The following is a 13,789-nucleotide window of genomic DNA, read 5'->3' as shown; positions in this document are numbered from 1 at the left end:
GTTCTGCAAGAAAGGCTAAAAACAGCTTCAGTTACTCCAGAAAGCAAACATGGTTCTACTGTTTTCGCTATTTTCCACAATATGTACGTCATTCTTCTTTAAGCAGGTTCATGAAAACTCAATATCAATAAACACGAGTATGTGTCACTTTACAGCGGTACCGATTTTATGGCACATGGCCGAATGAGCGCATACAAGCAGGCGTTTACTTTTTCCACATATTATTTTTAAGGTACAGTCCCTCTCAATTATGGGTCAGTCAACGTGTTGTTTGAATGTTCAAAAATGGATATAATATCGCAAATATTATCAACTAAGAATGTTTTACCATCTATCTCTGTGTGATGTGTACGTTCGATCAACAATTAGTTTCATTGCAGTTGATGCGTGTAAATCACTTACATAGCAAAATTGAAAAATATCACTTACATAGCAAAAGACACAATTATGGGTCACTTTTCAACATCATTTAGTCTATAATATCGTCAAAATACATAACGCAAGTTATTTTATTGTTGTAAAAGCTTGATAATAAGTTATTTTATTCAGTCTTAATGCATTATCACGTAAAAGTTATAAAAAAAAACAAAATATGGACTGTCCCACAATTGTGCACCGCAAAATGTAACATTACTATAACTATAGGTCACTTCACTTATTGCACCGAGCAGAGTAATAATGTTTAGGGACATTTTCAACTTTAAATCATTTTCATCGTATAAATGAGGTTACAAAAAATACCACTGCTAATGAAAATTGTTCAGTTTCGTGAGAATAGACGTATTTGCGTAAAAGTGACCCACAACTGTAGCTGATCCATAACTGTGGAGGTACTGTACATTGATTTTCATGTCACAGTGAAGCGGTTATGTTTCAGAAGTAAGCTTATCCGATCATGATGCAAAACAGTCAATTGCATTTCACCAATACCTCCAAATTCAAATCAAACATTACGCACTAGAAGCGTTTCTACATAATTTCAAATGTTATAGAAGCATTATACTGAAAATTGTACTGTAATCTTCGAATATTTCATTATCACTGCTTGAGAACAAGGCATGATAGCAATCGTAAGGGCGAATTATGCTCGATAATTTTTTGAAACTTTTTTACTAATATTATCACTTTAAAAATCCTAATGAAACTTATTGAGCATCATCAGGAGAAGTTGTTTGATATTTGAAAATATATGAATATTTTCAATAGTTTTTCGTTGAATAGTGAAGCAATCTCGCATATGAAAAGCTGTTCCGATCATACACGACGCGACAGTGCACATAAATAAGCTTGTTTTAGTATCATATTTATACCTCTCTAATTAGTTAAAGAAAGTTTCGGTTAACGCGCCTACACCCAAGTCCAAATTGTTTCCATCAAAAACGTATGCGATTAATTGCTCTATGTATAGCAAATTAAACCTATTTTCACCATTCAAATTGGCATAATCAGTCATTTATAAAAAAATACTTTTCTTTCGAAACAAAACACTGATAAATTGTAGATAAAGAATATCAACATGATATGTAATTAATCAAATGTTTATTCAAACAATTGTGCTTATGATTTTTTACCTTTGTTATACTAAACAAAGGTTATAAAATCGGTCGAAAAACGCAAAATAGATCCATGATCCGGAGGGCCGAATCGTATATACCATTCGACTCAGCTCGACGAACTGAGCAATGTCTGTTCGTGTGTATGTGTGTGTATGTGTGTGTGTATGTATGTTGTCTGTATGTATGTGCCGCAAAATACTAACGCACCTTTCTTACAGAACGCAATATCCGATTTCAATGATCTTATACGCAAACGAAAGCTACTGTGCTCCTCCAGAATGCTACCGAGTGGATTTTTGATTAATAGCTTAGATTTTAAAATATTGATCAAAGAGTATTTTTTATATAAGACATTTAATTTTTAAGGCAAAATTAATGACACGGAGGGCCATGTGTTGTATACCAATCGACTCAGATCGAACTGTACAATTTCTGTATGTATGTGAATGTGTGCCTGTATGTATAGATTTGTAAATATGTTGTTTATATGTGTAGTATATCAAAATCGAACAAAAAAAACACCTTTTTTACAGTACGCATATTCCGATTGTGATGTTCGCGTGCTCAAATGAAAGCCCCGGAGCTCTTTGAAAATCATACTGAGTGCGATTTTTTATTGGTTGCTTGAACTGTAGAGTTTTGACCAAAGTACATTTTAGACATGGGATATTTTACTTTCTGGATAATTTATCTCTCTCTCCATGCTTTTACTTCTTCTCTATCCCTCTTTTTTCGTATCGCTATTTGTTTCTCAAAGGAAAGCAACAATCATCGACAACTTTGCATAATTTTTACACTTTCCGTAGTGCGTCTTAACTGGTGTAAATAAATTAATTTCAGAGCAAATTGCAATGCTTACTCAGCTTCTTTTCTTGCTTGCGAAGCTTCCGTCCACACTTTCTTTAAAATATATAATCAATTGTACGTTGAACCCAGATTTGCGAAAAATAAAAAGCTTTCACAGCTTTCGGGGAGCATTGAAGCAAAACCTGATCCCACAGTGTGCAAATGTAACACAATTAGCGATACAGATATTGCAGATGCAGAAAACATAAAATATGGGATGTTTTACTTTCTGGATAATTTTTCTCTCTCACTGCTCTTCCTTCTTCTCTATCCCTCTTTTTTCGTATCGCTATTTATTTCTCAAAGGAAATCAACAATAATAAACAACTTTTAATAATCTTTACACTCTTCGTAGTGCGTCTTAACTGGTGTAAATAAATTACCCTTTAGCTTTTTCTTGAAAATTTGAACCAGATTTTAGAGAAAACTGCAATGCTTACTTAGCTTCTTTTATTCCGAAGCTTCCGTCCTCACTTCTTATAAAATTTATACTAAATTGTACGTTGAACCTAAATTTGCAAAGAGTAAGAAACATTTACAGCTTTCGGGAGCCAAGCATTGTAGCAAAATCTGGTCCCACAGTGTGCACATGTAACACAATTAGCGATGCAGATATTTTGAAAAGCTTCACCAAAGATGTAGAGACCTATTTACGTACGAATGTGTTAGTGCCACCCGTTGAGAAAAATACAAATAAATCGCTGTTTTGTTTGCAATGCTACGTTTTGAACAGCTGGAAAATTTTTCAGTTGAATACTTATTTTATGTTTTAAATTTGTGACCAGGAATATAAAGTAGCTGGTGAACGTTATCGGCAAGATTAGGAAACAGTGTTGAAGCAACTCTACATGGCAGGTGAAAAGTCACTTTTCTCTTTGAATGATACAATATGCTCATGTAAGATATAAATATTGCTTTCTAATTTAAGACTAAGTGCAAACAGAGTATCCATGTTATTCAACTTCTCGTTATCGCAGCAAGATTTAAAAAGTCTTAATATCGGATTTTTTCATACAGCCTAGGCTTTCGAGAAGAATAATGTTCTCGACTACACTCTGAAAATCCAAAATTCTCAAAGAACGTGGAGAACCTTCATTTTCAGATAATGCATTTGAGATAGAATTAAATTGACAACTTTCATCAATAGCTATATTTTTTTCCTGTATAATTCTAAACTATATTTCGAGAGCAGGTTTGTAGAAGTTTGCTTCAATTCGTAAAAAAAACTTGATGCTGATTCATAAATCTAGGTCCAGCGATTTCTGAAAATAAAGCGAATAAGTTGAACCGCATTAAACTAACATACATGTTTGCTGTTCTAGTGTGAAATCAGCATCATTGTTATCTATTACTGTTTCCCAACGTTCGATTATCTCAAAAAAAAAATTCAATTACTTCTAGCCAGCATTTAAAAATTGGTTTGTGATCGAAAAAATAATAAATAATAAAAAAAAAATAAAAAATAATAAAAATAATTCATATTATTTGGAATAACCACGTCAAGCTTTAATTCAATGATCGTTTTTGGTTAACTCTCTGAAAACTATCTTTTAAATTCATTTCATTCTTTATTGAAATTGGACTTATGATGGTATACGATTTGTCTGGCCAAATATGTATAAAGTAATAGTTAGTATAACAAAGGTTTCTGCACCACTAGGTGGATTAATTCAGGTTTTTACTGGTGAAGATTGTGAGAATCAAAAGTACTACATCTTTTCGTTTGAAAACTTTATACCAAACTGGTCTTAAGGTACCAGTTTCACTTGTCGTCGTACATTTATGTCTCGACCGGAAGAAAAGGTTACAATCAATAGGATTATAGCAACAAAAAGACAGTTTTCGGTTCCGAAGATACGATTACTCAAGGGACGAATACGAATGTACCACATAGGAGAAGCGCAAACAAATGCGAATTGTGATATGACGACCCTGCCGGGGCCATTTAAAAAAACGTGCAGAACCCACCAGCGCACTGTCATAATTGGACTTTATTTCTCCGTTTGCTCATCATCAGCATTCATTGCACCTGCCGTGTAGAATTTTCTTCAATCGTTCACTAAATACTATATTTTGTTTATCTCGTCATCTCTTTGCTGCTCTTTGTGTTTTTTTCTTTCTTTTTTTATCAGGTAAAAAGAGTTCACAACATATTACACATTCGATAAGTTTCGGGATATTTGCTTTGATTACGTAAACACTAATGCTTTGCTCCTTCTGCCGGTCAGCAGCATTCTCTCGTCATAAGTTCCACGTCAAAGCACTGTATACTTAGAACCATGCTTCAAGTTTACTTGATTTTTTTTGTATGTGAGTGGGTTAGAGTGTGCAGTTGTGAATCGTTATCTGCCTGTGCCTGTTTCTCCAATAGAATAGTTTTAGATATTTTCATACTTTTTCATACTGCTTTATTGTGTATATATCTAGCATTACACAACATATAATAAGGGTGTGTGATTCTAGTATTTTGTTTTATTCTCTGTTGGTAAACAATTGAAATATTTTATTTTGTGTCTGACAATATTTTTGGTGAAAACGGATTTTGATATTGTGATTGATTTATTCTTTGTGATGCCTCTCTGGTTTGTTAATATTTCGTGCTGAATAGATCGAATACCGGTCTAGTAAGGGCTATATATTTGATTGAATAAATACCGAACTTTGTACGGATGGCAAATAAAATTCATTTATCGTAACAAGTTGTTACTTGTGCTCGAGTCTTTCATTTGGGAATATTTAAACAAATCGATAGAATTCGTTATAAAAATAAAACATTTCTCTTATTCCTTATTCAAGATTTGCCAATTGTGTTGTTTTAAACCAAACCAAAAGTGTCCTCTCGTTTTTTTACAAGCACTTTTCTTCAGTTATTGAATTGTCTCTTTGACATTAGCTGATATACATTTCATTTCGTTTGTTTTGTGTAAGTTTTAGGTTTGCTTTATAGTGGACATTTATACACAAGAATATATGAATATTTTTGGTTTTGTTTATTTTACCACAGAGTACATAACTTCTATAATTTCTCTCTGATCTATTATTTTTTGACATTCGAACTTCTTTATTCATCAACACCTTCAATGTTCCTTCTCACAACAATTCGCTCCGATAGATGGAAAATTTTCACATCGGAGGCGGAAAAGTAGCTAAGCTGCTGGCTCTTCCGTCTCAGACAAAACGTTTTGCTTCCTCGGTCGGCGGTGCGACTACTAAACAACAAAAGTTTACCATCAACTGATTGTGATAAGAATGTTTCCGTCGTTTGGCTAGAGTCAAACAATGATTAATATATAATAATAAGCCCCATTTGTGATTTTGTTTTAGTTTGTTTACTGTTAGAGTTATTTTTTGTATATAGCCGTTGGTTTATGTATATGACTTTGTCTAATGGAATATTTTTACTTGCTATGAATAAATACCTAAAATATAATGTTTACAACAGTGTATTTTTTTGAATAGTTCTTTAAAACTTGTTACATCAAATATATTTTATAAGGTTTTTCCCTTCATTCAGTATAATATATTCTTAAGAGTTGCATTCTCAAATAGAAAATTTAACGATAAATAGTTTTTTTTGAACGTAAAAGAAACAGGTTTTGCCAAAAAGCTTTTCTGTTATCCAGTGGGACAAAAGTTTAGTAGCAAAAAAGTGCATAAACAGACATTCGTCAGTCTCGGAATAAATCGTTTGACAGTTCATCTAAGAACAGATAACGTTGCAACTGGTTTACGTTTTCTTTATTTTCTCACATTCGTTTGTCGACCAGAGAGGGAGGCAAATTTCGCGCCTGCTTTGATAATTGTGAAATTTTAGGTATTTTTTCGGTATGGCCCCCGAAAATAAATAAACAAACTAGATCTCAAATGTTGCTTGGTTTTGGGCGGAAATTTACCTATTCTAAGGTCAATTTGTGTGCATCCTTCAGAAAGGGAAAATAGCAAAAAGTTTGTATGAATTTTCCTGTCAATGAACCTAAACTGGCTGGATAGCTTAGGACACGTTGACAGAACAGGGTGAGCCAATATATATTTTATGTCTGTGCATTATTTTTTAAATAACATCTTGGAGACGTGCGGAAATGTACCCTAGTTTTGTATATGTGTATGTATATAATTATTATACAATATATTTTTTATATGTACTTTAAAGAAATGCGTGAAGAGCCATTTCTTCTATATTTGTTGTGTTGCTGTTTAAAAGCTACTTACTGTTATTTTACTGTTTTCATCGAACAATCGTATGGTTCGTTACTCAAATAAGATTCGGCATGTAGTCTACTTTTTTCCGTGCGTTTTCAAATCCAACAAGGAATCAAAAAATATATATTTTCAACTCTTAACCCGCGAATCCCATGTTCCTTTCTATTATTCTCAATCCCCCTGTTATGTCTGTTAGATATCTCTAGGAACCTACCTAATAGCTGCACCAATAGTTGTCTCTCGAGTGTATCGCCAAATAGCGGCATTTGTCATTACTGCATTCTGATATCGATAATCAGGTCTGTGTATGTGTATGTGTGATGATGTTTCGGTTGCATGTGATCTGTCCATCTGATACTGATACTTAGCCTCAACATTCTGTTTCAATATATACTTTTTAATTCGATTATTTTCATTTCTAACGGCTTTTAAAATTTATCTTTGTCTTGAAAAAGTTTTTTCTCAGAGGTACATATGTGAACTTGGTTGGTTAAATGTTACGGTAATGTTTCTGCACTTACTTATACCATCAGTTTATAGAAACAATCAAATGATGATATCTTATTTGTTTCAAGATTTAACAAAGATCGTCTGCCCGCGTGCTTCTTCTAGGTGGTAACTTGCTCTTCAATCTGTCCGATCTTGTCCTTGCGGTTGCGTTGCACCGTATTATTCCGCTGGCTGGCGGCGATTGTGGGCCACGGCAGACGAATTCGTCCGATTTGCAGCTGTTTCTTGATTATTCGTCTGTTTTATAGTTAGAAAATGTTTCCCAATAGATGCTTGAAAATACCTTGCTTCTCAGGAGGGCACATTTTGCCCCAGCTTGAAGGGGACAAAATTTGCCCCCGTGGCTTGATTCTAGGATGTTGTCAATTTGATCTATTACTAGTCAGAAAAATTGACAGATATTAATTATGTTTCAAGGATAAATAACAATTATTTGTTATAATTTGATTTTGCTTGTGTCATTCAAAATTCCCTAAGACGTTTGCATTGGTTTTTCCAGTATCGTGTGTTTCGGGTTTCTTCAACTAAACTGATATAATAAGTTATTGAAATAATGTTTACCTAATTGTGAAATTTGATACCAAACTGTTAGATTCATAATATTGATAAACTTCTCATGATTCTAGGTGTAGAACTTCACTGGTAGCATTTTATATTGAGCAACGAGTTCTTGGGGGACAAAAACCGAACCTCATGTTAAAGAGTATATAACAAACACAAAACAAACTCATCGAACATTTTAAACAACATGAACAACTAAAGAATCAATAGCGTAATCCTTTACTTTTCCGTTACTTTTTCCTTGCCTTTGGTCTCTGTGTCCTGCGTTTCTTTGCCCTGTGCCGATTCCTTTTCCGGGTCACTTGGTCGTTTTTCGCCGCTGGTGTTCGAGTTTTGTGGTAACGCCTTCAGTATGGCGTGCACTTCTTCGGCAACGGCCATCAGCACGAATTCGAACTGCTGCCGGGTGGCTACCAAACCTGCCCGCTGATCCCTCAGATGTTCCAGTGTTGCAGCAATGTCAATCTCTCGGGCGCCCTTGTTCATACGACCCAACACAAGGTCCAACAAAATGTACGCCCCAGTTCGGCCAGATCCGTTGCTACAAGTGTGAATTAAATGTTAATCTGGAAACCTGTTTCATACCACTTGCACCGAGTCTTACCTGCTATGTACAACAATCGGACACGACCGTCCTCGGTACGATTTGTTCACCTTTCGCCGGAAGTCCAACAAGGCTTTCGCCGAAGTCGGTACACCAGACTGAGGCCACGAGAGGAAGTGGAATTGGGTAACGGTGCGGGTTTCTCCCGTTCGAAGGTTTTTCAAATAGAACGATCGAACCAAATAATCATCGCACCAGATATGCTCGCTAACCAGGTGTACCTCGTATATGTGATACACTTCGGCACCTTCTTCGGGCCAATATCTAGCACAGGCCGATTCACCGTTCTCCTGTAGCCGACAGAGTGCAACCAGAACAACAGCACCCTGCTCCCACACCATTTGCCAGAAGTGAGCCAACGTCGACTGCATCGGTCCCTGGGCGGCTACGTAGGCCGGGGCTCGTGGATCGTGATCCGTCTGAGAAAGAAAAAACTAGGTCATTTGAATACCTATTGCTATCGAAAATTATCAAACGACTTACGATCGTTGAAGCGTTGATATAATCCATTCCCTCCGCATTCGCCAAATGGTTCAAAACCACACGCGAATGATCGAACGGTAATGGCGCTCCAGGACGGTTCAAAGAAGCACATTGCGTCTGCAATGCTGCATCCCTGGCACTAGGTTCCGCCTCATAGCGGCAGAGTGCTTCCCATTCCCGCTGCAGTCGACCTTTGTTTCGTAGATGATCTTCCATATACGACAAAACCATATGACCCGTCGAGATATCCATGTTAGTTAGGGCGGGCTCTTCGCTCCTGTAAATTTAAAAAAAAATATCCCTCTAGATCTGACCCATAGAAATAACCATCATCAACTAACCAGGAGGAGGTGCTTGATCTGGAAGAAGGCGGCCTCTCGGTTTCCTTCGCTAGTGAAGTTATTCGTCCACCGGGTGAGTCGTTAGTACCAGCTTTCCCTGCCATCCTCGCTCGGCACAGATCCTGATAGTCTTTGCTGCAGCTGTCTGCACCGGAAAGTCCCGCTTGTAAACCACCCAGCTTATCCTTCTTTTTGTCATGCTTCTTGATTAGAAATAAAGTAATTACAATTACTATGATGGCTGCGGCACCAGCTCCTGAAACAAATTCAACGGCAGCACTTTACCGATTGTTCTAGCAAAAGGGGGCACGGGTGAACTCACCTGCAAACATGAAGGCCATCACATGTGTTACGTCCGGACCTTCCTCGACGCGCTTCAACCTCTCCGTAGTCACAGCGTCCATTTCTTTGGTTTTGTCGCCGACGCCGGCTTGTATGACTAGGACTCCGAGGCGACGGGACAAATTGTTCTTGAAGCGGCTGTCGTTGATTTGCTTCGCTACATCTGTCGCTGTTTTCTTGTCCGGGTTCGATTCCACTCGGAAGGAAACCTCGTGGCGGTCGACCCTGTTGGTAGATGGATGAGATTATATTATTTTTAATATGTGGATTCCAGCTTTATTTTGGGGCAGCCTTGATATTGAGAATGATTATAATATTTTTCCTCTTTCCTGGTTCGACATTGACCTCCAAACCGAGGTAGTGGTGGTGTTTATACCAAAGCCTGGCGAAAAAGACAGAATATTACCCAAAGCTTTCAGACTGATAAATCTGACGTCAAATCTTTTGAAGTTGATGGAGTAAATCACTGAGCAGAGGTGAATGCCAAATTAGGCAAAGCCTCTTTAAAAAAAAAAAATCACTGATAACTATATCCGAAGCGAGGTTCTGAAGGACCTTGCATAAACATCAATATGCATATCAACAGGGTAAACCTACTGAAACCGCTCTGCATGGCTTAGTAACGAAGATCGATAAGTCACTAAGATATGAAGAGACAGCGGTTTCTGCTTTTCTTAACCATCTAGTGCCCAAATTAATTTTCAGACGAACTTCGTAAAAATCACTATGAATCTTTATAAACATTTTTCAAGTATTGATTGAAGCTTTTTAGAGTTGTAACTGAAGACCGTCTAAAGGCGGCACTGTGCTAGAGTGTTAATATTGGAGAAGCTTTCGATAACACACCCTAGCATCTATTGACACGGCTCTATAAAACAAAGGAGTCGACAATACTACAATGAGCTAGATCCAAGCAATGCGGTGTACTCAGGGTGAAGTTCTTTCCCCCCTGCTATGGTCACTAGTGGTAGACGTTCTTTTTAACAAGCTATCGCAAGCTCACTGTTTGGGAAAAATGTGATGCAATTCTAGTCATAAGCAAACGGCTCTGAGCACCATTTTCCAGTGATACTTAAAGGAAGGGCTGAGCGTCAATCCCACTCAAACATTAATTATACTCAGAGAGCTATTTACTTAGCAAATATCTGAATGCAATCTCATGTTCGTTTGGATTCATGATTTTCTATCACTGGTGATAATTTTCCAAAGACATCGCGATATTATTGAATGTAAGTAAATTTGGATACAATAGATGTTATCGTGCTCGAATAATTCAATGTCCTTTCATGGTTTTCGGAACAACCAGAGGTGACTAAAGATCAGCAGCGTTACCACATACATTCTCTCAGGAAGTTCGGTTACATAGGGATGTGAAATAAAAATCTAAAACCGAAAAAGTGAAAAATATGTCCAATTTCAAATGCTAGTAAATCGGTAAGTATTCTATGGATTCCCTTCGTTCTTGCAGCAATAGTTTGGTAAATTTTCTAAGATTCTTCCCAAAAGAAGATAATTGTAATTTTATTATTCACACTATTGTACTATTGAAAATAGTCAAGTCTTGTCAAAACGAAAAATCCGACCTCTGATTGGTCGTTATATGATTGCTTCCCAAGCACGGTCGACAGAATCATATACCTTGCAATTGAAAACATGCTATTTAGCCTATATAAGAGCAAATATCTTAAAATAACAATATAGTTCACTCTCTAATTTCCCATATATTTCCGTGAAGACAGACAGGGAACACCCCCTCTTGTGGTGAAAAAGGTAACTAAACTCATTGCACAGTGGTACAGTAAGGCAATTTAGGCGGACATAAGCTTTTCGTTGCGATTTTGGTTTGCGATTTAAAGCCATAGTTTTTGTAAAAAGTTGTTTCTTATACATAGTCCTCTATTTATGTTCGAATGAAAATTAGGGTGGTCCTAAAATCAACGAAATAAAAACAAACTAACTTGGTTTTATTTGCATAAATAATTATAAACCAACTAATTCTAAGCCTTTTCGCTCTATTTTTCAATTAAAATTTAAAAACAAAGTTTTCTTCGGTAACTTTAATCAAAAATACGCCAATTTTGACGAAAAAACATTGTCTATATATTGTACAGATAGACTCTTCACTAATTCTATTTTAAAAATTGGCCCTTTTGATATATTGATGTTTCCGTTTAGGGCAAATATAAATAATTTTTTTTTGTTTCATATGAAAGAACAAATATTGTATAAATATTGCGAAGAAATACCGAAATTTGCTTAAAATTACTTGATCTACAACTGTGTCGATGAATGTATACATTTATTTCTGCAAATAAAAAAGTTAGTATTTTCATTTAGTCGATTTCAGGAAATAGACTAAATATAAGAAACAAGTTCTTAGAAAAAATTTTACTCTAAAACCACAAAATCGCATCGAAAAACTCATGTCCGCCTTCATTGCCTTACTGCACCACTGTGCATTGTTGTTGAATTTCTGTGAGCGTGTGACCGACATTTTCACACACGAAACTTAATCTACTCAATTTTAGATTTAGTTGACTCAATTTCATACTTTCACAGAAAAAAATGTTGCAGATTTCGTGCGTATAATGTTGGTATGTAAAACGAACGCCATTCCGGAAGTTAGATATTGATAATATAATGTGATGTAGCTTATCGAGACACTAAGAAGAAATATTCAAATAATCAGGCCATCAAGTGTAAATGGTAAACTAATCCCAAGTTGCTATATACGTGGTTCCCTGTGTAACTTCACTAGCTCAGATCCATCACGGGAAGCAACTACGAAATGTGCGGCCGTCAAGCTCAAGCTCAATGATCAGGCCACGAAGTGTACAATTAAATGAAGATTTCAATTACTCGTGGAGAACATAAAAGGAGAAACCGCACAATGGTTGTCAAAAGTCGTATATGGTTGTTGTGCAACTTTTAGCTTAGATAACACTTGAATGTTCTATCAATTTAACAATTTAAGTATGGATACATATAATGTTGTAATTGGTTTAAAAGCTTTATTATATTATATATAAAAGATGTTCAACAAAACAAACATAATTAGTGATAACAACTGTCATGCAAAAACTATTATTTAATGTTTAGTTTTCTTCGCTTTGAAAGTTTTTTTTTGTTTTTTTTTATCCATCCGAATTTTTTGCTTTCGAGTTCTAATCTTCGTATTAAGCACTTGCAGCTTTGCTTTAGCCAGCATATTTATGTATTTACTAGCTGACCCGACAAACTTCGTCCCGCCTATTTTTGTGTTTAATTTAATAATTTTCAACATTCCAAATTCATTGATTTCTTGCGATTTATTTATATCGTTTGAAATTATTGGTCGTAGTATTCGGCTGTTTTCCAGAAGTTGCCATCTTACAATTCAAAATGGTGTCTGAGGTAAATTTTTAGCTCCATGCATCATTCTGGTTAAAGAAACACTCATATTGGGTGGTATTTGGTCACTTTAGGCTATTTTCCAGAAACCGGAAGTCACCCTGGATTTTAAAATGGCATTTGGAGACAATTTCTAGCCCCTGAGCGTCATTCTGGTTTAAGAAACACCAATAATAGGTGTTATTTAGTCATTTTCGGCTGTTTTCCAGAAACCGGGAGTCACCATCTTAGAATTCAAAATGGTGTCTGTGGTCGATTCTTGCTCCTGCGTATCATTCTGGTATCGAAGCATCTCACATTGGATGGAAATCGGCCGGTTGTAGAAATACCCATATTGGGTGGTATTTGGTCATTTTCGGCAGTTTCCCATTCACCGGAGGTCGTCAGCTTACAATTCATAATGTTGTCTGAGGTCGATTTGTAGTTTCAGTGCATCATAACAATCCCGGAAATACCCATAATGAGTGTTATTTGGTTTTCTGCCACTGTTGTTTAGGAACCGGAAGTCGCCATATTGGATTTCAAAATGGCATTTGGAGACAATTTCTGGCCTCTGAGCATCATTCTGGGCAAAGAAACACCCATATTTGGTTGTTTTTCGGTCATTTTCGGCAGTTTTCCATTCACCAAAAGTCGCCATTTTACAATTCAAAATGTTGTCTGAGGTCATTTGTGGTTTCAGTGCATCATCACGATTTCAGAAATACCCATATTGGGTGGTATTTGGTCATATCTCACTGTTTCTTAGAAACCGGAAATCGCCATCTTGGATTTCAAAATGGTATTCAGAGACAATTTCTGGCCTCTGAGCGTCATTCTGGTTAAAGAAACATCCATATTAGGTGGTATTTGGTCATTTTCGTCTCTTTTCCAGTCACTGGAAGTCGCCATCTCACAATTCAAAATGTTGTCTGAGGTCGATTTGTGGCTTCAGTGCATCATAACAATCGCGGAAA

The 13,789-nt window shown here is 36.2% G+C and overlaps 1 protein-coding gene across 4 annotated transcripts in view; it reads right to left on the bottom strand.

Annotated features, from left to right (window-relative positions):
- Nucleotides 1–4,375: 4,375 nt before the first annotated feature.
- Nucleotides 4,376–13,789, bottom strand: part of LOC129726610 (receptor-type tyrosine-protein phosphatase-like N) — a 56,227-nt gene continuing 46,813 nt past the window's right edge. For 3 of the 4 annotated variants that reach the window (XM_055683521.1, XM_055683523.1, XM_055683522.1), the window contains exons 7-11: nucleotides 9,424–9,668; nucleotides 9,102–9,357; nucleotides 8,761–9,037; nucleotides 8,278–8,696; nucleotides 4,376–8,214 (exon numbers count right to left, since the gene is read on the bottom strand). In XM_055683521.1, coding sequence (XP_055539496.1) covers nucleotides 7,893–8,214; nucleotides 8,278–8,696; nucleotides 8,761–9,037; nucleotides 9,102–9,357; nucleotides 9,424–9,668 — 1,519 coding nt within the window. In that variant the 3' untranslated portion in view covers nucleotides 4,376–7,892. The remainder of the gene's footprint in view (nucleotides 8,215–8,277; nucleotides 8,697–8,760; nucleotides 9,038–9,101; nucleotides 9,358–9,423; nucleotides 9,669–13,789) is intronic. The other variant, XM_055683524.1, reaches the window with a different exon arrangement.

Source organism: Wyeomyia smithii, chromosome 3, assembly GCF_029784165.1.
Source record: "Wyeomyia smithii strain HCP4-BCI-WySm-NY-G18 chromosome 3, ASM2978416v1, whole genome shotgun sequence".
Classification (NCBI taxonomy): domain Eukaryota; kingdom Metazoa; phylum Arthropoda; class Insecta; order Diptera; family Culicidae; genus Wyeomyia; species Wyeomyia smithii.
This window is presented reverse-complemented; position numbering and strand designations above follow the sequence as displayed.